This window comes from Panicum virgatum, chromosome 3N, assembly GCF_016808335.1.
Source record: "Panicum virgatum strain AP13 chromosome 3N, P.virgatum_v5, whole genome shotgun sequence".
In the NCBI taxonomy this organism is placed as follows: domain Eukaryota; kingdom Viridiplantae; phylum Streptophyta; class Magnoliopsida; order Poales; family Poaceae; genus Panicum; species Panicum virgatum.
The window spans coordinates 17761550-17781999 of NC_053147.1; the positions used below are offsets into that span (position 1 = coordinate 17761550).

At 53.4% G+C, this 20450-nt stretch overlaps 3 protein-coding genes and 1 long non-coding RNA gene across 4 annotated transcripts; 3 read left to right on the top strand and 1 right to left on the bottom strand.

Moving 5' to 3' along the window:
- Nucleotides 1–3066: 3066 nt before the first annotated feature.
- On the top strand, nt 3067–5140 carry LOC120664756. The gene is made up of 2 exons (XR_005671000.1): nt 3067–3627; nt 4574–5140. It is a non-coding gene; the product is annotated as an uncharacterized LOC120664756 (long non-coding RNA).
- A 402-nt stretch (nt 5141–5542) lies between these two features.
- Nucleotides 5543–9639, top strand: LOC120667626 (mitogen-activated protein kinase kinase kinase 17-like). Its single transcript, XM_039947665.1, has 2 exons — nt 5543–7068; nt 9616–9639. The coding sequence occupies exons 1-2, from the start codon at nt 5764–5766 to the stop codon at nt 9637–9639; spliced, it is 1329 nt and encodes a 442-aa protein (XP_039803599.1). The 5' UTR covers nt 5543–5763.
- A 492-nt stretch (nt 9640–10131) lies between these two features.
- On the bottom strand, nt 10132–11687 carry LOC120667397 (protein FAR1-RELATED SEQUENCE 5-like). The gene is made up of 4 exons (XM_039947479.1): nt 11488–11687; nt 11250–11413; nt 10909–11170; nt 10132–10818 (listed from the first exon to the last, which is right to left on the bottom strand). Exons 2-4 carry the CDS (start codon nt 11363–11365, stop codon nt 10177–10179), a joined length of 1020 nt encoding a protein of 339 aa, XP_039803413.1. The 5' UTR covers nt 11366–11413; nt 11488–11687; the 3' UTR covers nt 10132–10176.
- A 4723-nt stretch (nt 11688–16410) lies between these two features.
- Nucleotides 16411–18033, top strand: LOC120667627 (mitogen-activated protein kinase kinase kinase 18-like). The gene has a single exon (XM_039947666.1). It carries the CDS (start codon nt 16492–16494, stop codon nt 18031–18033), a length of 1542 nt encoding a protein of 513 aa, XP_039803600.1. The 5' UTR covers nt 16411–16491.
- The last annotated feature ends 2417 nt before the right edge of the window (nt 18034–20450 follow it).

The window sequence follows — 20450 nt, forward strand, 5'->3', positions numbered from 1 at the left end:
ACCTTGTCCGTACGCACGCATTTCCTGAGTTCGTGTCCGTCACTTTCTTATCTTCTCGCCGGAGGATCCTCTCGGTCCGGCGAGATCAGACCGGACGCACGACCTCGGATCTCGTATCCGCCGCGCCCTTCTCCCGTCAGCCGCATCGCCGTCATGCTCGCACGTCAGCAGCAATTCCGGCCAACCGGCAGATTAAACTTTACAAGTACATGGCCACCTTCTTTTTTCTAGGGAAGAAACAAGAAAGACCAATTGAGAGGTCTCAAAACGGTTGACCTGCTACAGCACTGCAGCAGCAGCCTCCTCCTCCCAACAGGAGCCGGTCCAACAAAAAGTCGCCGTTTAATTCACCTTGTGGCCTGAATCCTGATTCTGATTGGCGCCATGGGGTTAAGAAAGCCTGAATCCTGATTCCGATTGGCGCCATGGGGTTAAGAAATGGAATGTGCAGTGGAACAGCGGTGTGGAGCTCAATCATGGAAGAATTCTTTTTAAAAAAAATTCTAATTCCAATCATTAGGTGAGGTGGTGGCATTTCCAAGTCACATAAACATATAAACCCAAGGGAACCTCACTGTTGACAATTTGATGCGCGCCCCGGGTGTGTCTGACTTCGGCGACGGGACCTTCGAACTCAGCCTTAGTTTAGATGCAAAGTTCAAAATTCCAAAACTATCACCTCAAATGAGAATTTTATATGCATGAAGTATTAAATCTAGATAAAATAAAAAACTAATTGTATAGTTTGTTTGTAAATTACGAGACGAATTTAATGAGTCTAATTAGGCTATGATTAGACACTAAATTGCTACAGTATACATGTGCTAATGATAGATTAATCAGTCTTAATAAATTTGTCTCGTAAATTTACAGACGAGTTCTGTAATTAGTTTTATAATTAATCTATATTTAGTACTTCAAATATGTAAAAGACGCTCTCGTCCATTAGTGTACGCTCAAGAGTGCGGCGTCGCAAAAGTAGGCTCCCCGGATCTCAAAAAGGCCGAGCTCAGCGCAAGCGCGCTCGTCCATTTGTTTATCACGGCGCCGGATCTGACAGGCAGACAGACGCGTTTACAGTCGTTCAGGGGCTGGACGGCCCTGGCACCGTGGCGTCACGGGCAGGGGGCCGCCGGTGGCAGCCCGTGGTGAGATCGAGTTCAAGCGAACCACAAACCAGTGTGCTGCCACAAATCCGCGTGCCGTGATACCAACGCCTTTCTTCATTGGATTCGCCCCATCACTCGCCGTGCACGTATGATTTGTTGCATGCATGATCCCAAGCATCGCCGTCCACTTTTAGAAGGGCCGTTCGATCGTCCGATCTGACGGAGGAGACGCCACGAACGGCGCAGCCATCCACCGTCTCCTGAAAACTGGAACAAGAGTAAAGCTTGGGTTCTTACTTGGATCAGCGGTGAAATGGGGAGTCGAGTGGCGTGGAATCAACCCACCCGGCGGAAACCGATCGACTGGCCGGGAGGTAAGGGCGGGCCGACGGCGCACTGGCTGGCAGCCGGAGGACGAGTGGAGCTGCGCTCACGCTGGCCAGGGAAGCAACGCATCCGACGCGACCGCATCGCACGCGACGAGCGCCGGCCATCCACACCCATGGCATCATCCACCGTTTCTCAGGCGGGCCCCACCCGCGCCGCAAAGCGCACGCATCCGCCTCGCCGCTTTCGGTCGGCGCAGGGCATGGGCCACCACGGCGCCGCCGCCGCGGGGCCTTGGGCACCTGGGCGCGCCCTCACGCGACGCCACTTGTTGCGCGCGGCGCGGCTCCTCCTGCGCCGGCCGCGCGCCGCTCGCTGGCTCCGCCGCGGCGCCGAGACGCGGCCCGCCGTTGCGCGCACCGCGCAGCAGCAGCCGCGGAACATACCGGCGCGGCGCGCTGCATATGCACGGGAATATTCCGCCGCGGGAAGGAACGGAACGGCGCGCTGCATGTGATGCGTGTCGTCCTCGGACGGCCCCGTGATACGCAATCCGATCGGAACGGATTCCGTTCCACCATTTTTTATCAGAGGAGGCGTCGACGGCCGGCCGCGCTGCGCGATCCCGCCGGTGAAAGGATCCCGGCGGCGAGTTTCAGGTGGCCCCGACGACGGTGGCATGGTTCACGGCCTCATGCGCCGGTGCATGCACGGGACGTACTCGCGGAGGAGTTCGTGAACGACGCCGTACAGTTGACCGCGAGCAGGGCTTCTTGCTGCTGCTGCTGACGCCGCCGCTGCGTCTGAGCTTGCGTTACACGGCCGCGAACAGGTTCTCCAGTCCAGGCTATACTGCCATTTTGTTTATCATTTTCCTCTCGAAAGTAATTTTTTTTTCTCTCTTGACGTTTATTAACGGAGAAGGATCTGGTGGGTGCACACCAATGTTCCTGCGGACTTCCAAGACGCTACAGACAAGCAGCAGACTAGCAGAGTGAGGAACGACCAACCGTACCTCATCCCCTTTCAGGTGCGCACGCGCTGAATCGGACCTGCACGACGAGGACGTTGATCTCTCGCCCGTCGAAACTGCAAAGCACACCACACCAAACCTCCTTCCCCTGCACCGTGCATGCGCTGAGTCTAATACTCTGCTTCGTCCAACTATCTCTCCTACTAGCACTAGTACCAGCAGGCTGGAGCGTCCTCGAAGTTGACCAGAACTTGTCCGAGGGCGCGGGGGAACGGGCGGTGAAAGTGTCATCCGCCCTGACCGGGAGGTGGGAGTTGACGGGCGCGGGTGAAACAAGCACAATTTTGAGGTTGGGGACTTGGGGTGCGGACTGCGAAGGTTCATCCGTTAGTTACCCGCGCGTTCCCACCACGCGACGCGCGAGAGGAGAAGTCTACGCCCATCCGTCCAGGCGTCCACACCACATAGGCACCGCAGGCCCGCCGCATTAACCACGCGCGCGCGCGTGCCCGCCCGCGGGAAGAGACTTGCTTCCCACGCCTTTTTTTTTCTTTTTTCTTTTTGGCTTTGGCCTCCGGTGTCTGCCCGTTTTCCTAATTAATCCACCCCGCGCGCCGCGCTTTTGCCGCACGCCAAACATCTTCCCCCATGTTCTAAACTTGCAATCTTTAAAACACGAAACGTGGGTCATTCTCTGGCACGAGACTGGGCCACGTCTATAGTAAAAACAGAGCCGTTGGATCGGGCACGAACGGCAGGAAGCATCCCTGGCCGACTCCGCCCTCCAGCTCGGCATGCGCCGCAGGCTGCCTGCTTGCTCCTGCGCTGCACGGGCGCCGTCCTCGTCCAACAGCCACACCGCCGCCTCCATCCTGTTCCTGGGCGCGGACGTTGCAGCCCCGGGCTCGTTGGCGGAGGATGCGGCTGCACCGCAAGGAGCCTGCTCAGGGAGGATTGGAGCCAGCGGACGGAGCAGCGGAATAGCCAGCGCGGGGAGAAGAGGCGACGCATGGGGACAGAGGCGGGGGTTGCTAGAAGACGATGGGACCACCGGCAAAATCCGCCATGAGCGCCCATCCATGAACGGATTGCTTTAGCCTCGACCTCCGCCTCCGCACCAGGGAACCTCCCCCACCCCTCAGGCGGAGCCCTCGTTGATTGCAGCGGCTCGCCGTCGACGCAAAGAAGCCACCGTCGCCGCCATGGCCGGCCCTCATGGTAAGCTGACCCACCCGGCCCCTCTTTCCTTAGATTCGTCGCAGAAATGGAGCTGCCGTGACCTGGCCAACCTGACGCGCCCATCGGCCGCTCGCGTTCGCGGCCGAAGTAGCCGGAACACGGCCATCGACGCCATGGCCGCGCCACCTGCACTCCGCCGGCCGGATGCCGCTGCCTGGGCTCAAACCTGCAACCTAGGCTCAAACCGAGCAAACCTATTGGGCATGGTTAGTCTCGTTGTCCCCCGCCAGCTCGCCGTCCCTCCTCTCTCTGGTGGGGCGACCGTCCTCCCACCTCATTTCCGGCCTCTCCAATTCGCAGCCCCCTCCTCCCGCCCGAGTCGCACAGCAGCGGCTGCAAGGAGGAAGAGGACATGCCACATGGGCACCACACGAGGTGGCAGGAGAAGCGGCGGTACACACCGAGCATCAGACTCCATTGCGCCTCTATCAGCTGCTGTACACCAAGTGCTCAATCAAATGTCTGTGAGACGGATCTTTCATCTTGAGCTGCTGGCTTGGTGCCGCTCTTCTCCATAGGCACTTTCGTATGCTGCTCTAGGAAACATATAAGCAACTGGCCAAGCCTCTTTTCGCTGCGAGATGCGCTTGTCTGAAGAAGATGAAACAAGCTAGCTAGTTGATGCATCCTAACACTTCTGCATACAACTGATTTTCCAAATCCATAGAAAAAATAATGGCGGATCACAAAATTTTCAATCTTGTCATAAAGCTTTACTATGTGCTACTCTCCAATCCGAAATTACCAACCAGAACATATTTAAGATTAATTATTTCTAATGCTAGGACAAGTTATAGAGAAAAATAAAATGCTGAAAGCACATATATTGGCCACTGGTCTACCCATTTCTTCCAAGTTATGTGGAATAGCTATGTGTGTCCCTTGGGCATGATTCAGAAAAGCTTACCTATTATTCATGTTGAAGCACTGATTGATTCAAGTTCTGGAGATGAGAGTGCCAACAGTTGACTGTGTCATTAAGCATGGAGGGCAAGCAAATCCGATCTGTCAGTTGTGTCAAGCAAGTGATGAATCGACAATACACCTTATGGCCAAGTGCTCATATGGAGAAGTGTGGAACATGGCGGTGGCATGAATCAACCAGTGATCCCCCAACTTAATGATGTGCATCAAATCAAACAATGGTGGCCTGAAACGACTGCTGCAAACAACATGCAATCACACGTGCAAGTCATCATATACACAGCGCAGAATCTACGGAAGGAGCTTTGTCGGCGGCTGCTCGAAAACAGGACACAGAGGCCCTCATAGTTCCAGAGGTCATCATGCCAGACCTACAGAACTTCAGTTTAGTGCACTTGGAGCAGGAGTAATCGGTTGCCGTTGTACATACGCATAATCTTCTTTTCTTTAGCTTACCCAAATTGTAATTATTTTGCTTCCTGCTATAATGAAAAAGTAGAGCACCTGCTATTTTCCTAAAAAAAATTCTGATAAAGAGGTTGCCACTGCCTATTATTTGATTCTGATATCATATCTTTGTCCTATTTATCCTTAGATTTTGTTTTCTTGGAGCACTCTTGAGATTAATGTTAGTTAATTTGCTCACCATTTTTACCAAGAAATTATGCTTCTGCATTTAAAAGGAGATATACATACAACAAAGATCAACAAGAAAATATTGGACTCTTGCTATCTTGGCTCTTTGATTGGCAAGTTTATTGGAAGTATTTTATTTGTCACAAAATCAAATGTAAATACCTTATTTAATTGGACAATTCCTCACTTCCGCAATTGTAGATGGTGTAAAGTTTTAGGTGATCTATAATCTCAATTGTTTGCAAGTTGTACCAGAAGAGAATAATTATTAATCACAAATTTTCTGCAAATGGCCAGGTCCAGTTGGCGCGGCAACGCCGCGCCATAGGTTTTCTAGTCCTCCCTAATCCCGGGCCCCAAGCACGACTCCCTCCTCCTATATATATATAAACGCACCTGCCACCATCCACAAAAATACTCAGCACGAGCGATATAGCCAGCTCGAGACAAGTCAGGAGCCACCGGGCCAACAGAAACCACCACCACCAACAACGAGACGCAACAAGCGAGCAAGAACCAAGAAGCTAGCGGAGGAGGAAAGAAGGGTTGGCGGCGATGGCCGTGAGCAGCGGGAGGTGGACGCGGGTGCGGACGCTGGGCCGCGGCGCGTCGGGGGCCGAGGTCTTCCTGGCCGCCGACGAGGCGTCCGGGGAGCTCTTCGCGGTGAAGGCGGCGCCGGCGCCGGCGTCGGCGGCCGCGGAGGCGCTGCGGCAGGAGCGCGGGGTCATGTCCGGCCTCCGCTCGCCGCACGTCGTCCCCTGCCTCGGCGGCCGCGCCGGGCGGGACGGGTCCTACGAGCTCTTCCTCGAGTTCGCGCCCGGCGGGACGCTCGCCGACGCGGCGGCGAGGCGCGGCGGGCGGCTCCCCGAGCGCGACGCCGCCGCGTACGCGGCCGACGTGGCCCGGGGCCTGGCCTACGTCCACGGGGCCGGCCTCGTGCACGGGGACGTCAAGCCGCGGAACGTCGTGATCGGCGGCGACGGCCGCGCCAAGCTCGCGGACTTCGGGTGCGCGCGGAGGGCCGGGGCGGCGGGGGCGCCGATCGGCGGCACGCCGGCGTTCATGGCGCCCGAGGTGGCGCGCGGGGAGGGGCAGGGCCCGGCCGCCGACGTCTGGGCGCTGGGGTGCACCGTCATCGAGATGGCCACGGGCCGCGCGCCCTGGAGCGGCGTCGTCGGTGACGTGCTCGCGGCGGTGCGCCTGATCGGGTACACGGACGCCGCGCCCGAGGTGCCCCGGTGGCTCTCCGCGGAGGCCAGGGATTTCGTGGACAGGTGCCTGGCGCGGCGCCCGGGCGACCGGCCCACGGCGGCGCAGCTGCTCGAGCACCCGTTCCTCGCCTCCGCCGACGCCGCCAAGGGCGAGTGGGTGTCGCCCAAGAGCACGCTGGACGCCGCATTCTGGGAGTCCGACAGCGACGACGAGGACCAAGACGCGTCGTCGTCGCAGAGCACCGCGGAGAGGATCGAGGCGCTGGCCTGCCCCGCCTCCGCGCTGCCGGACTGGGACGCCGAAGAGGGCTGGATCGATGTGCTCTCCACATCCGGCGAGGCGACCGCGCCGGCCGCCGACGGGGACAGTTGCGCCGCCCGCGGTGCCGGAGGCGAAGAAGAAGCGAGCGCGGAGGCCGAGCCCCGCGACATTGATGCGGACAGCGGCGACGGCGCCCACAATGCAGGAGGAGCTGACGGCCCAGCTGAGCACGAGAGGCACCACCTGTGTGCGCATTCACCAGTCTGTCATGACCAAATCCCATGTAAACCACTTTGTGACACATACAATGCAATGAATTTTGATTCCGCCCAAATCTTGCTCTGTCCATCCCCATTCCTAGATTCAGAAATTCGTGTTCGTTCGAAGGTGCTCTGTCTCTCCGGCGTAGGAGGGTGCTCGCGCGAACGACGTAGTCCCGTTTTCACACGTAGCGCTGTAAAATTCACTGTAGCCGTGACTGTGACTCTGACGAGGAAAAAGCGCGCAGGAACCCAGCGGCCAATCCCCGGCCCAGCTTTGAGCTTCCCTGCCACGGCACGCGCCGAAGGTTCCAACGCGGAGGAGTCACTCGCGTCGACACGGAAAAGCGCAGCGTCAGCGAGGACGCAGAAAGGGTCCTCTGTCTTGCCATTCCGGGGCCCGCCGGCTGTGCTTAGATCCGTAAAATAGTGGTAAAAAGGGTTATATACTTATATCGAACACTGTAACACACTGTAGCACTTTTTATTTTTTTGGTAATTGTTGTCCTACTATGACCTAACTAGGCTAAAAAAATTCGTCTCGTCGTGTACATCAAAACTATACAATTAGTTTTTTTATTTACCTACATTTAATACTCCATGCATGAGATAAAAAATTTGATGTGATAGGTGAATAGTAAAGCTTGGAGAGAGAAATTTTGGATAAACACAGCCGCGGTCAAAAAAACCTCCGGACTCCGTAATCGTAACCCGGGGGGTCCAGGAAAGGCCACGTGCGAGCCGGCCGCCGGCGATTAAAAAAAAAAGAAGCCAGCAGAGGTGCCCCTTTTACAAGTAATCGTCGCGTCGCGTCCTCCGGTTGCTTCCTCCGGTGGGAGATCCCGCCAGGGGATGGGAGGGAGGAGGAGCCGAGGGATATCCAATATCCTGCCGTGAGCGCCCGGCCGCGGTCACCGCTTGCCAGTGTGCCGCGGACTCCTCGCGCCCTTCTGGAACGGTGGCGTGTCGTGTCGGCGCGGGATAAGGGAGCTGGAGATGGACGCAGTTATAGTGCGCACAGTGGTCCGTGCCCACCCGACGCCGAAGCGAGGAGACCCATGCCCACCCAGCTGCTGAGCCGTTGGATGGACTTCAAGATTCGCGGACGCCCCATACCTAAGAGATGAATCGTCAATTAAAATAGTCATAACCGTGCGCAAATGAAAAAGCGTTCACACGGAGCCTCTGCCGCGTTCACACAAAAGCTGGACCACTGTGGCGACAGGTCATCACCTCTCTCTAGATCCTTCTACCTGCGCCGGCGTCTGCTCTCCTGTGCCTACATCTTTCCGTCTCCGTTGCCCCCATAGCAAAGACACCTCGAGAAAACAAAGAATGGCGAGCGCAAGCAGTGGCAGAAGCTCAACCCGATCCAGCGCTTGTGGAGGACGCGGCGGCGATGCGGATCGAGGAACTTCTTGGTCCCCTATTGCGTATCTGGAGGGGCCCCTGGAGTATAAACCAGCCGTGTACTGCAAGTGCAAGAAGAAAGCGCCGAGATGGATTTCCTGGAGCATTATGAACCCTGGGAGGAGGTACTATGCCTGCATCAACCGCCGGGTAGGTGCTTTACCTCCTGTACGAGAGTAGAATTTGGTTGTTTTCCGGTTCAACCAAAATGTTGAATGTAGATCTGATTACTACAGGCGGGCGGATGCGATTTCTGGCAGTGGCATGATGAAGGCAGCACTACCCCATTCGTGAAGCAATTGCTGATAGATTTGAGGGACAAGGTTTGGGCTTTGGCTAAAGAGAACGCAGAACTGAGAGATTCTTTTGCTGACGCGAGATCAGGAACGGAACAACAGCTTTTTGGGACACTGCAGTGGACTGCCTTGACGACAGCTCTAGCAGATAAGGAGTCCGAAGTCTTTTCATTAACTGGCAACCTGAAGAAATTAGAAACCCAAAGGCAATTACTAGTGGTAGCAATAATTGGCTGTATGTGTATTGTTGTGGGCATGCTGTTTACTTAGTACGCCCAGTAGCAGATCGAGTTGGCTTAGTACGACGAGCACAAAAAAATATGAGCATGGACTTTAGTAGCTGGAACATGTAGCAGATGCAGGGGTGGCTTTAGTGCTGGTGAGTAGCCAAGTATATGCCTAGAAAATTTAGGGATGTTATGACAATGAACATGGTATCCGTCTGATCAAATTTGTCTAAGTTGTTGTCGGCAACGATGCCCTGTCTTATAACACTGGGCCTTCGTTATAGCAATTCGAGTGGGCATAACACATTGGCTTTGAAACAATGTTGTAGGTGCGAAATCCAGAAAATGTAGAATTCGTAACATGTAGCTCTTGTTTTTTGCTTTGAATACAACTAGCAGCATTCATTGATGGTCCCCCCCCCGGATATTGGCATATGTCTGCCAATAATTGTCTGTAATGACAGACAAGATCCTACCCTAATTTTACTCATGGAAAACGTGGTTTAGTATAAACTGGGACATATCCTAATTTCAAAAATGATGCATTACTTCCAATTTGTTCCCAAAAAGAAATGAATGTGATATTTGCAATTAACACATAACACAAGCAAGCATGTATAGAAGGCTAGAAAAAAAAGCCTCAAGTTCCGCCAGGAAAGGTGACTAAAAAAAACGTTGGAGGCAAAAACATTATCGTCAGGAGTTCCCATTTTATATTGAACTTATCTCTTATTCCTGCAGACATCATTTTCATTAAAGAATTGAGGAGCAATCTGTTTTTCGGCCTTATATATAGAGTTGTTAATATAATTGGGCATATATATATAAAGTTGTTAATATGATTAGCCATATATAGAGACTTGTTAATATGCAGGGGTTCGGGTGGATGCGGGCGACCATGATGTGGTCCAGCATGACGTTGACAAGGTAACCCACTACACCATTCGGTAACAGAATAATAAAATCCACACGAAGATAGTTTAATTCCATTTCGTCCACGGCAAGAGTATATGCCTCTGATGGGTCTGGAATGGGTCTGAGATGTATTGTTGTAGTAGTGATGGTAGAACTTCACCCAAAATTTGAATGTTGCACTTGTAATTATGTCAAAAAAACCCGGAAAGGGACGGTAAATATGGTCAAACATGAGATTCCATAAGTAGTGTTAATTCCTCAGGAAGAAAAAAGGAAAGTGTGCATCGAATCAACTATTTCCAAATGCGTTTCATAGAAAATAAAGAGCAGTGCACCCCCATACATATGAGTACAAAGGCAAAATGGTGGCATTTTAACATTATGGCCTTATTTGTAGGGGACGTCTGCGTAAATTCTAATTGCTGTAGTCAATAGAACTCCTCCAAATATAACAGATTGAAAATGATTGTTCACTCCTACAAACAAACCAAACGGCATTTTATAAAGATTTGTCCTGTACGTGGTGTCAAATGTTATGGCATCTCCAAACTGCTCATAGTCACTTTTGTTCTTCCCCGTGCACCATAACATTGACTGAAGCCTCCCATCTGTATCAACTCTGAATTTTACTGACATTCCTGGGTCTGCATCCTTCATCTGCTGCAGAAGCTCAATTGTCTTGCCCAAATCATTTCTCATATTTTCCTGTGACAGCTTAGCACACACATTCCTAACTGTTTCTTTTCTTAATGGCACTGCATCAACATTCCCACCAGCACCAACAAGAGAGCACACGCGCCCTATGCTTAAATTGTTATTCCTTAGTTTCCTAATGAAATCCTTTGTCAATGCATCTATTTGGTTATGAGAATTCCACTGCTTATTTTCAGCATAACTATCAGACAAGTCGTGATTATGTTCCTTAACAACTCTGCTGATATACCAACCATGATCATGAGTCCTTAGCAGCCTTATCATTGCCGGACACCCTCTGCGACATGTTCTTGTGCTCCCTGCCGTGCTTTGCCCCTGCATTGAAAAAGCAAATTGTCTGTTTAATACACAAACACAACTTAAACTTCGCAACAAAAAAAGAACCTGTAAGTTGTCGATTGTCACCTGACATGAGCAAACAATATCTTGCCTTGTCCGATACTTGTTTGAATTTTTCCTGCTCCTTCCATACCGAACCCCAAAACCAATCTCCCAGGAATACAAGTTGTAGAAGTCCTTGGCCTCCTCACAACTGTTAAAACTGGTTCCTACAACTGGCTCAAACACGGATTTGTTACTTCTCCCTTCACCTGCTCGCAATGCTTTGCTAACTGCACTTTCTTCCCAGGGTGCAATTCTCGCATCTGGACCACTTATTGCCCTCCTACTACATAACATGCAAAAAACGAGTCCATGACATCACCCCAAATCCAGCAATTTACTATATTAGCTCCCAATTACCATACCTTATTTTCCATGTACATGATCCCTCTTCCAACGTCGAGTTCACAATAACCTCATGACCGCCCGGTTCACCATCCCTGCTAGCCTCTGCCATCCCGATTTGTCCTGGCTCTTCCATATATCCCTTGTGTAGATTTGATCTGAAGAATCGCTTTGACACCGTCCTCTGATTGCATTCATGCAATCATCATCACCAAAATCCTACTTTACCCAATGATGCAAAACCGGAAAAATACTCACCTCTTCAACCGGAAAAACTGCGTCGAGCAGCTCGTCATCTACATCCTCGACGACCCCGGCGTCAGCCGCGTCTTGCGCGAGGCCGGCTTCTCCAGCGCCGAGGTCAAGGCCAACGTCGAGAAGCAGGCGGTGATCTCGTCGTCGGAGCAGTCGTCGAACACGGCAAACAGCGGCGCCAGCGCGTCCCCGAAATCGCCTAAACAGGCCAACAAGGAGGCCAGACTAGCAATTGTCAACGCGTTCCCATTGGGAATGGACACGGTTCTCACTTCTTTGACTTTTGTGTCGTCCACCAGGAGATTAAAATTACAATGACAAGTTAGTACTCAGTAACCTCAAAGGCGCAGCGCACGAATCTTAGCGCGTCGATTTGATCCCAGCCTTTGGATACCGCGTGGGCACGGGCCGCTGTGCGCACTAGAACATTTACGAGCTGGAGATGGCTGCTGGCTGCGCTGTAGGATCGCCGCCGCCGCCCCCCGTGCTTTCCAACGTTTTCCAGACTGTGAAAGGGGTTATCCGATGCCCGGCAGCTGCTGGGTCCACACGGCACGCACAGCGCGCCGCCAGCCGCGCCCGCCCGATCCCGCACCGCGAGCGAGCGAACGGTGCGCTCTGCCCTCCTCGACACCTCACTCGCCCTGGCGCGCGAGATCCTCCTGCTCTCGCATCTGTCGTCACCAAGACGCAAAATGTGCGACGCGATTGCCGTGTACAGTCTACAGTGTGTGGTCACGCTGAGCCGTACCCCAACAGTTTGGCAGATGCGTGCGAAAAAGCTGGGTTTTTGATAGCTAGATATTTTTTTTTGAAGAGCATAGCTAGATATAGGATATGGTCGCCATGCGACGGCGGCGCGCGGCGGCAAGCGCGTCGGACCCGGCATGGGCGCACCGGGCGAGTACAAGTGGACGGCGCCGCGCGCCAGGCGAGCACGCACACCGCACAGGCCTGACGTTGATCCGCGGCGGTGGGCAGAGAGCGCGGAGCGAGTCCACGGTCCACCACCGTCCACGGGTGACCGGGGCCATGCGGCCGATGCGCATCTGCCGCCTCCGGCCGCCGCCTCCTCATCTGATGATCTGATTGCCATTCGTATCTACTACCTGAGTGGTGGAGCCCGCGGCTTTTGGATTCCTTCGAGCGCTCCTCAGGCTGATGACTCGCTCGCCGCCCCGCTATGGCTTTTTCCCCGGGCGGCTTTCTGTTGCTTTCGCCGCCTTTCCCCTCCCTTCCAAGCAACGTAGGGGGGCGCGGGAGCGGGGTTAAGGAATCTTCAAGGGCCGGAGAGAGAGATCCGGACGGTTAAACCCGATCGCCGTCACGCGTCGCCCCCTCGCCCGCCGGCATCACTCATGAGGAGAGTGTGCGCTGGATTACGCGGCGGGGCAGTCCCGGATCGATCGATCCCGTGACGTGACATGATGATTCGTAGTACCAGGAGCGCTCCAGATATTTTGTTGTTTTTGTTGTGCTAGAGTGCGGCTAGGCAGCTGAACGCTTCTTGCGAGCCAAGCAAGGCCAGGTACACCTGGTGGTACCTGATAGGCGAGCTAACCTTACTACTACTAGCTCGTGTCAACTTGCAATCAGTAGCCAGTCAAGCAAGCACTGTACCGGTAATAGGGTCTTTAGTGTAAGGGTCACAGAAACTTCCATCACACTGTAGAGTGCAGGTACTTCCATAAATCCGCGATGAATCTTGGCAGCCGGTTAAGTAAAGCTTACTGTTCCAGAAATCAAGCTACAGTAATTGTTTATATGCCGTTGAGGAACAGGGGCGTCGCTCTGAATTTGCGAACGCTTCCCTTTGCAACAACAGTTGACCCTGACAAAAATATCCCGAGTCTCCATACCAAACGAAAACGTCCCATCCCATGCAGGGCAATCATTAGAACCCACGATCCCAAACCGATCGCTAATGATGAGCTCGCGACTAAACAAATCCGGTCACTGATCGCGTACTCCTACTTACCGCGGGGGGGCTTGGATCCCGGCGAGAGATTGACCAGCTCATCAGCTCGATCGACCGGTTGGCACGGCGAGCTAGCGTAGCCGGCCAATCATGAGGCGGCGAGCTAGCTAGTCGACCGGCACGCCGCAGCAGCACCCAGCATGTGTGTCGTGGTGGCGTGCAGCCCACCGAGACCGAACCGGCGCATTTTTTTTAAAAAAAAATTGGCGTGTGCCGTATCTCCTGGATCGCCCGGTATCGATCGGTAGGCCAGCGGCGCCGTGCCAACTGGATCGGCGAGCGCTAGCGTCGCCTAGCTGCTGCGTTTACGTGTTCCGAACCACGTCTTCCCGCTTCGCTTCGGTTCGGTTCGGCTCGTGAGCCCCCACATGGCTGCGCGTCGCGCTGCCCACATGTCGGGTTGTTTTTGGCTGCTAGTTTTGGGTGGTGTTGGGACTTGGGACTGGAGGAGAGACCGGCACGGGAAGAACAACGACCGACACAGGCTGATGATCTCACCGGTGTTGGTGCCATGGTTGGGCCTGCCGCGGCATCGTCAGGCTGTGTTTAATTCGCGAAAATTTTTAGATTTGAGTACTCATTGTTATTTAATAATTAATGTCTAATCATAAACTAATTAGGTTTAAGAGATTCATCTCGTCATTTACAGTTAAACTGTGTAATTAGTTATTTTTTCAACTACATTTAATATTTTATATATATATCCAAAAATTCGATGGGACGAGTTGGCACGCAAAACTCGATGTCCGAATTCATCTGGTCAGAAGAGATCAAAATGCATTTCTTTTTTGTTCTCCTCCACTGAGGCCTGCCGTTACGCGCTTCTGAGTAGACCCGTCGCTCGATCCTGAACTCGCTTCCAGCGCCGTTCAGAAACATTTTAAACTGACCGATTTTTTTTTCTGGATCATTTGACGAGAGCAAATGCAGAGTTGGGTGTTGCGATCCCATCTGCCACACCGCTGTTCCCTCACGTTCACCAGCTCACCCCAGCGACGCTCGCGAGGGGGACAAGTGTGCTTTCCACAACGAGAAAAGGAGGAGAGCGAGCGGCAACAAACACTGGCTCCGCCTGCGCTTCACACCTGTCAAAACTGGCAGGCAGTCTACTCCACGGCCGAATTGAACCTACCCCACCTGTACTTCGCCAACTCTCGGGCACCAGGTGCGCCACCCAGGTGGCAGCACCAGCACGCCCGGGCGCGGCTGGGAGAGAGAGCGAGGCTGCAGCCTAGCGGTAGCGAGGTTGGATCAACCACGGCTGCTGCTGCTGCTGCTGCTGCTGCTGCATGGCTTGCACCTCGTAGACGTGGCGAGATTCGTGTTGCGATGAGCATGCCGTCCGACGAGAGCGGATCACTACGTGGGTGCCTAACACGGCGCGCGTCCAGCTTTAGCTTGTCTTCAGAGAAGTCTCGATGTGTCACTGTGTCTCGATGCGTGTTGGACAGAGAAGTCTCGATGTGTCACTGACTCTCTGTGCTGCCACACGGCTTGCTTCTTGCCTCGATGCACGACCGGACGGTGGTGGGACTTCACCACATCGTATCTGTGTACATGTAGGGTGGGTAATGAGCCATTGCTCTAGTGGTCTCTTCACAGCCCAACAAGACTCTTAAATTATTTAATTTAAAATTATATAAGATTAGAGCACTGTCCTTTTAAACCCCGGCTTTTAGATTTTCTAATTCAAAATGTTGGGCCCTTTACCACCCCTATGTACATGTTTCGGCGTGGCTCCAGCACCTTGTACATGCATGTTTGAGCAGACCCGGCCTAAGAACAAGTTTTATACTTCCATAATATACTCCTAAATGAATATCACCTCCTGATTCCCTACTAATTGGGTGGTTGGATTTTGAGTAAATTTCTTGTATGCCATTAAAAATTCAACTCATCCTCTCTATACCATAAAAAATTAAGATATCTTTTGATGCCACTGATTTCTGCTTGTATTGAGTAAAAAATTAGATAGCATTAGACTCAGAGGCACTTCAGATATTTTACCACTTGCTTTGGAGAATCAATTCAAAATAATCAGAATTACCAAATATCCAACTTATTCAAATAGTTAATTCTCTAGACAGCTTATTTATCACAGAATATTAGTTTTTTGAAAAGCGATCCAGATAAGCGGAAATAAACAATCCTTAGTTAACAACAAAAAACATACAGCTGCGTGGACAAGTTCTGCGTGTATTCAGTAAAAAAAATAGATATCATCAGACTCAGGGGCACTTCAAATATTTTACCACTTGTTTTAGAGAATTGATTCAAAATAATCAGGATTACCAAACACCCAACTTATTTAGATAGTCAATGCTCTAAACAGCTTATTTATCACCGAATATAACTTTTAAGAAAAACAAGATCCAGATAAGCGGAAATAAACAAGCCTTAGTTAACAACAAAAATCTTATAGCTATTGTCCTCGTGTACTAAAAAATGTTGTAGCAACCAATAAATAGCAATAATAAATATTGTAGTATCCCCGCGGTTCTATTTCTTTCTTTGAATAATTATTTTTCATTCTCGGGCTACGCGACGTTGCCACCAGGAAATAGTTGCAGAACCTGTGAAGCTTCCTTTCAAAACCGACACGCGTAGTCACCGCATCCAGTCCGAAATAGCCATCCGCCCTCGTTTTCCGCTTTGCCCTGCCCGCAAAACCCACGTTCCGAGCGTCCCACGCGGCCAAATATCTGGACCGGCCGCGGCCGGGACCCGCCCCGCGCGGCCCACAGGTCAGCCACCGCACGTGGAGAGCCCGAGCCCCCGACGCCTCCCGCTTCACCGCATTCCTCACGTGCTCTGGCGAGCGCGCCACCGAACCGGAACCCGCCACCGAGTCGGGCTGGCACGCCACCGAACTCGTCCCGGCCTCCTCCTCCACCCACGCTTATAAATACGCGGCCCGCGGCCGGGTCGCCGGCATCGCGCCACGCAGACGCGAAATTCCCGAGACCTAAGCGCAAGCCCCCCAACGAAACCGAAAGGAAATCCAGTGAGGGATCACGAGTTCCACCGAGATGGCGACGGACGCGGGCAGCGGCGGTCGCCGCCTGACGCGGCTCCGCACGCTCGGCCGCGGCGCGTCGGGCGCCGTCGTGTCGCTCTTCGCGGCGGGCGACGAGGGCGAGCTCCTGGCCGTCAAGTCAGCGGCCGGCGCCGCGGGGGCGGCGCAGCTGCGGCGCGAGGGCGGGATCATGGCCGCCCTCCGCTCGCCGCACGTGCTCCCCTGCCTCGGCTTCCGCGCCGCCGCGGGCGGGGAGTTCCAGCTGCTCCTCGAGTTCGCGCCCGGCGGCTCGCTGGCCGACGAGGTGGGGAGGAATGGGGGCCGCCTCGCGGAGGCCGCCGTGCGGGCGTACGCGGCGGACGTGGCCCGGGGCATCGCGTACCTCCACGGGGAGGAGTCCGTGGTGCACGGGGACGTCAAGGCGAGGAACGTGGTGATCGGCGCCGACGGGCGCGCCAAGCTCGCGGACTTCGGGTGCGCTAGGCGCGTGGGCTCCAAGGGCCCGATCAGCGGCACGCCGGCGTTCATGGCGCCCGAGGTGGTGCGCGGGGAGGAGCATGGCCCCGCCGCCGACGTCTGGGCGCTGGGATGCACCGTCATCGAGATGGCCACCGGGCGCGCCCCGTGGACCGACCTGGACCTGGAGGACGTGGTCGCGGTGGTGCGCCTGATCGGGTACACGGACGCCGTGCCGGAGGCGCCGGAGTGGCTGTCCGCGGAGGCGAAGGATTTCCTGGGCAAGTGCCTGAGGCGTGACGCCGGCGAGCGGTGGACGGCGGCGCAGCTTCTGGAGCACCCGTTCCTGGCATCCGCGGGCTGCGGCGTCAAAGCAGAGGACGCGAAGACCAAGTGGGTGTCTCCCAAGAGCACTCTGGATGCCGCATTTTGGGAGTCGGACGCCGACGACGAGGACGATGAGATGCCAGAGAGCGTAGCTGGCAGGATCAGGGCATTGGCAGGCCCACCCTCGGCCTTGCCGGAGTGGGAATCCGACGATGGTTGGATCGAAGTGTGCGGCGGTTGCTCTGAACTTTCTGACGCCGCGGCCGGTGGCCAAGAAGTGAAATTTCCAAGCGCGCAATGTGAATTTCCCAGCACGGCGGTGGCGGCATCATCGGAGCAGGGGCACGGTGAAGTTCCTGATGTTCCATCCGTGGCTGCGCCGCCAGCCGAGACGACGAGCTACGAAAACTTCTGGGGGGACGAGTCCGAAGCAGAGCTGGAGACTGAGCCTTTTGGCGCTGACTTGGATGTTGGCGATGATCCTGTGCACAATGTAGGCGCGGGCGATGCCTATGTGCATCAGCAACAGCTAGATTTTCATGTGAATTTCACCAGTAATCCAATTGTACTTCATATTGGTATTTCTGAAGAAATAACAAAAACTTCCTTTTATGGTCATATATATTGCCCCCTTTTCTCCTCCTCCTCATTTCGTCTTCAAATTTGCCCCTTTACTGCCCCCAACCTGACAGAATTAGGAACCATCGAAAAGTATACAGGAACATTTCATCGAATCCTGCGAGGATCTAACAATTTCTCCTTTGAAGTTTGAAGTATCCGCACACAAAACCGTATCCACATGAAATTGAACTGAGATTAGTAGCGTGAACTCGATGCGGCATCACTGTCCTGTAGAAGAACGATGACCTCTAACAATAATAACCGGCCTATCCTATCCATTCGCTGCAGTAACCGTTTGAGCGTTCATCCTGGGAAGGAACGTACGAAGTGACAGCAACCGTGACCCGAATCAACGCCTTTTCGACAACTCACAAATCCAACCCAACCGCATCTAATCCACACCTCCCCATGTCCAAACCCAAAGCAACACCCAACCCCAAAGAGCTTGGACAATCTCACGGCAACTTTGGGGGGTGGGGGGGGGGGGGGGTGCGTTGCCGACAAATGTGGCAAGGAGCAACACGCCCGCGGCCCTCATCATCTCATCACAATTCACAGGTGTACGCTGCAAACACAGCTCCGTCCATTAGCTCCAGAAAGGCAGAAACACGCTCGAGCCCCTGGCCTCGCCCCGCGATCGTGTCATGTGGCAGCATGGCGTCGCCGCTCGGTCCTCCGGCTTCTAGAGTTTTAATTTTCTTTGTTTTCCCCGGCAAGAAAACGCCGGCGCCGTGGACGCGGGGCCGTGTCCGCGCGCGACGCCGTCCAAGTGGCGCGCGCGCGCGCGGGCAATCCCCAGTCGCCACCCCTCCCTACTAGCCTGCAGCGAGCCAGCGAGACCGCGAGAGGAGGGGTTGAGCCCAGGAGCACGGCAGCAGGCGTACACGTTTGCTAGGTTGTTGGAATGGAAGGAAAGCGATCCACCAGGACATTTGTCCAGGTCCTCTGGATGAGCTCGCCAATGACCACGTGTGTGAAACAAAACAAAAGGTCTCCTTTTGGAGCTTCTCCAAGTGCTCGTTTCTAGATCGTTTTTTTCCTCCAGCCAGTGATCTCTTTTTTGTTGGCACCGTTTAACTTTCTCCCGTTCTAGACTAACCGTTTACTGCTGACAATGTGTGTCATGCAGGAGTAGTACACCGTATCTAGATGTCGTACTAGTGCCATTTACTAGTAAACCCAACGTTTTCTGGCGATCAGTTGACCTGCAGCTAAATGCTACTCCTACTAGAAAACGAAAACGAATCGGGCAGGATGGAGCGGTTCAAGTCTTGCGTTCACTTCGCACACGCACCAACTGTCACTGCTCACGTGCCGTTCCAGAGTGGCCCTCAAGAAACGGGTAGGGAGCTCGAACTGTCAACAACCTTGGCATGCACGTGTCAGTGTCACTCCCCCTCGCCTTTGCGCTTTTGATCGATCAGCCTGCCTTGTGCTTGAATTCTCGAAAAGAACTTTATTTGAACCAGTTCGTTCCTTGCTCCTTAAGGGAGATCGGTTTGGGAGCAGTAGTGGTGCCCGTGGCCTTGCTGCATCTGGACTCTGGAGACCTGTACAGGTGTACTAACTGTTGACACCCAAAATTGGCACGATTCATGTTTTTTTGGACAATCTGGACAGACCGGTCAGACCTCTCTTCTAAACTGGTCAGACCGGTCTAGATAAGTTTGTCAAATTGCCAAATGGACTACACCATTGCGTAGATCTCGTCGAGACTATAGAAATGCATATATAGAACGTCCAATTTGGAGTCCGGATGAGGGAGTTATGCCTCCCGGAAGACCTGCACCCCGGTCTGACCGGTCCAGAGCGGTCAGACCTGTCCGGAGACCGGTCAGACCGGTCCGAAATGCCCAATCCGAGTTAGGAGTTATATTTTGACACGGGATTTGATAGGGTTCCGACTTCTAACGGGTACAGACCTCCCCACCCTATATATATGAAGGGCCACGGCCGATTGAGGGTAATCCCAATCGAGTCACACATTTATCCTTTACTTTTTACCTCCAAACCCTAACTTTTTCAACCCCATCTGCTGTTCTTCGCTCGTCTCTACGGCGTTCGAGGATGTTCTGAGCAGGGTTCACCAAACCGGCCGGAACCGGTCCGGTTACCGCGGTTACCGGTCTAACCGGCCCGGACCGGTTCCGGTTCCGGCCGGTTTTAAACCGGCCCAAATTCAAATTTTAAATTTGAATTCTAAAAAATGGAAAAATCCCAAAAAAACCTTAAAAATACTTCAAGTTGCGACGAATTTAATGATGTCAAATTTTTTCAAATATTCGTTCATTTAGTATACTTTGCGAGCATTTGAAGTTAAACAAAAAAACGTGCATACAAAAATATACAAATACAATGTAAAAATAGTACAAAAAAGAGTTGGAGGGTTCATTTAGGCTAAAACATGTTATACAAACATTCATTTAGTATACTTTGCGGATATTTGAATTTAAACAAAAAAAAGAAAAAAATTAAATTTAGCGTGTTACCAGTCAAACCGACCGGTTACCAGTCAAACCGACTGGTAACCGGTCAAACCGGACCGGTAAACCGGTCTAACCGGCCGGT

Excerpts from the sequence above, each read along its gene's own strand:
- LOC120667626 (XM_039947665.1), top strand. The coding sequence starts at position 5,764 with ATGGCCGTGAGCAGCGGGAGGTGGACGCGGGTGCGGACGCTGGGCCGC. Across the intron at positions 7,069-9,615 it reads AAATTCGTGTTCGTTCGAAG|ACATCATTTTCATTAAAGAA; the intron begins GTGCTCTGTCTC and ends TTATTCCTGCAG.
- LOC120667627 (XM_039947666.1), top strand. The coding sequence starts at position 16,492 with ATGGCGACGGACGCGGGCAGCGGCGGTCGCCGCCTGACGCGGCTCCGC.
- LOC120667397 (XM_039947479.1), bottom strand. The coding sequence starts at position 11,365 with ATGGAAGAGCCAGGACAAATCGGGATGGCAGAGGCTAGCAGGGATGGT. Across the intron at positions 11,171-11,249 it reads TCATGTACATGGAAAATAAG|TAGGAGGGCAATAAGTGGTC; the intron begins GTATGGTAATTG and ends CATGTTATGTAG. Across the intron at positions 10,819-10,908 it reads ATATTGTTTGCTCATGTCAG|GGGCAAAGCACGGCAGGGAG; the intron begins GTGACAATCGAC and ends TTTTCAATGCAG.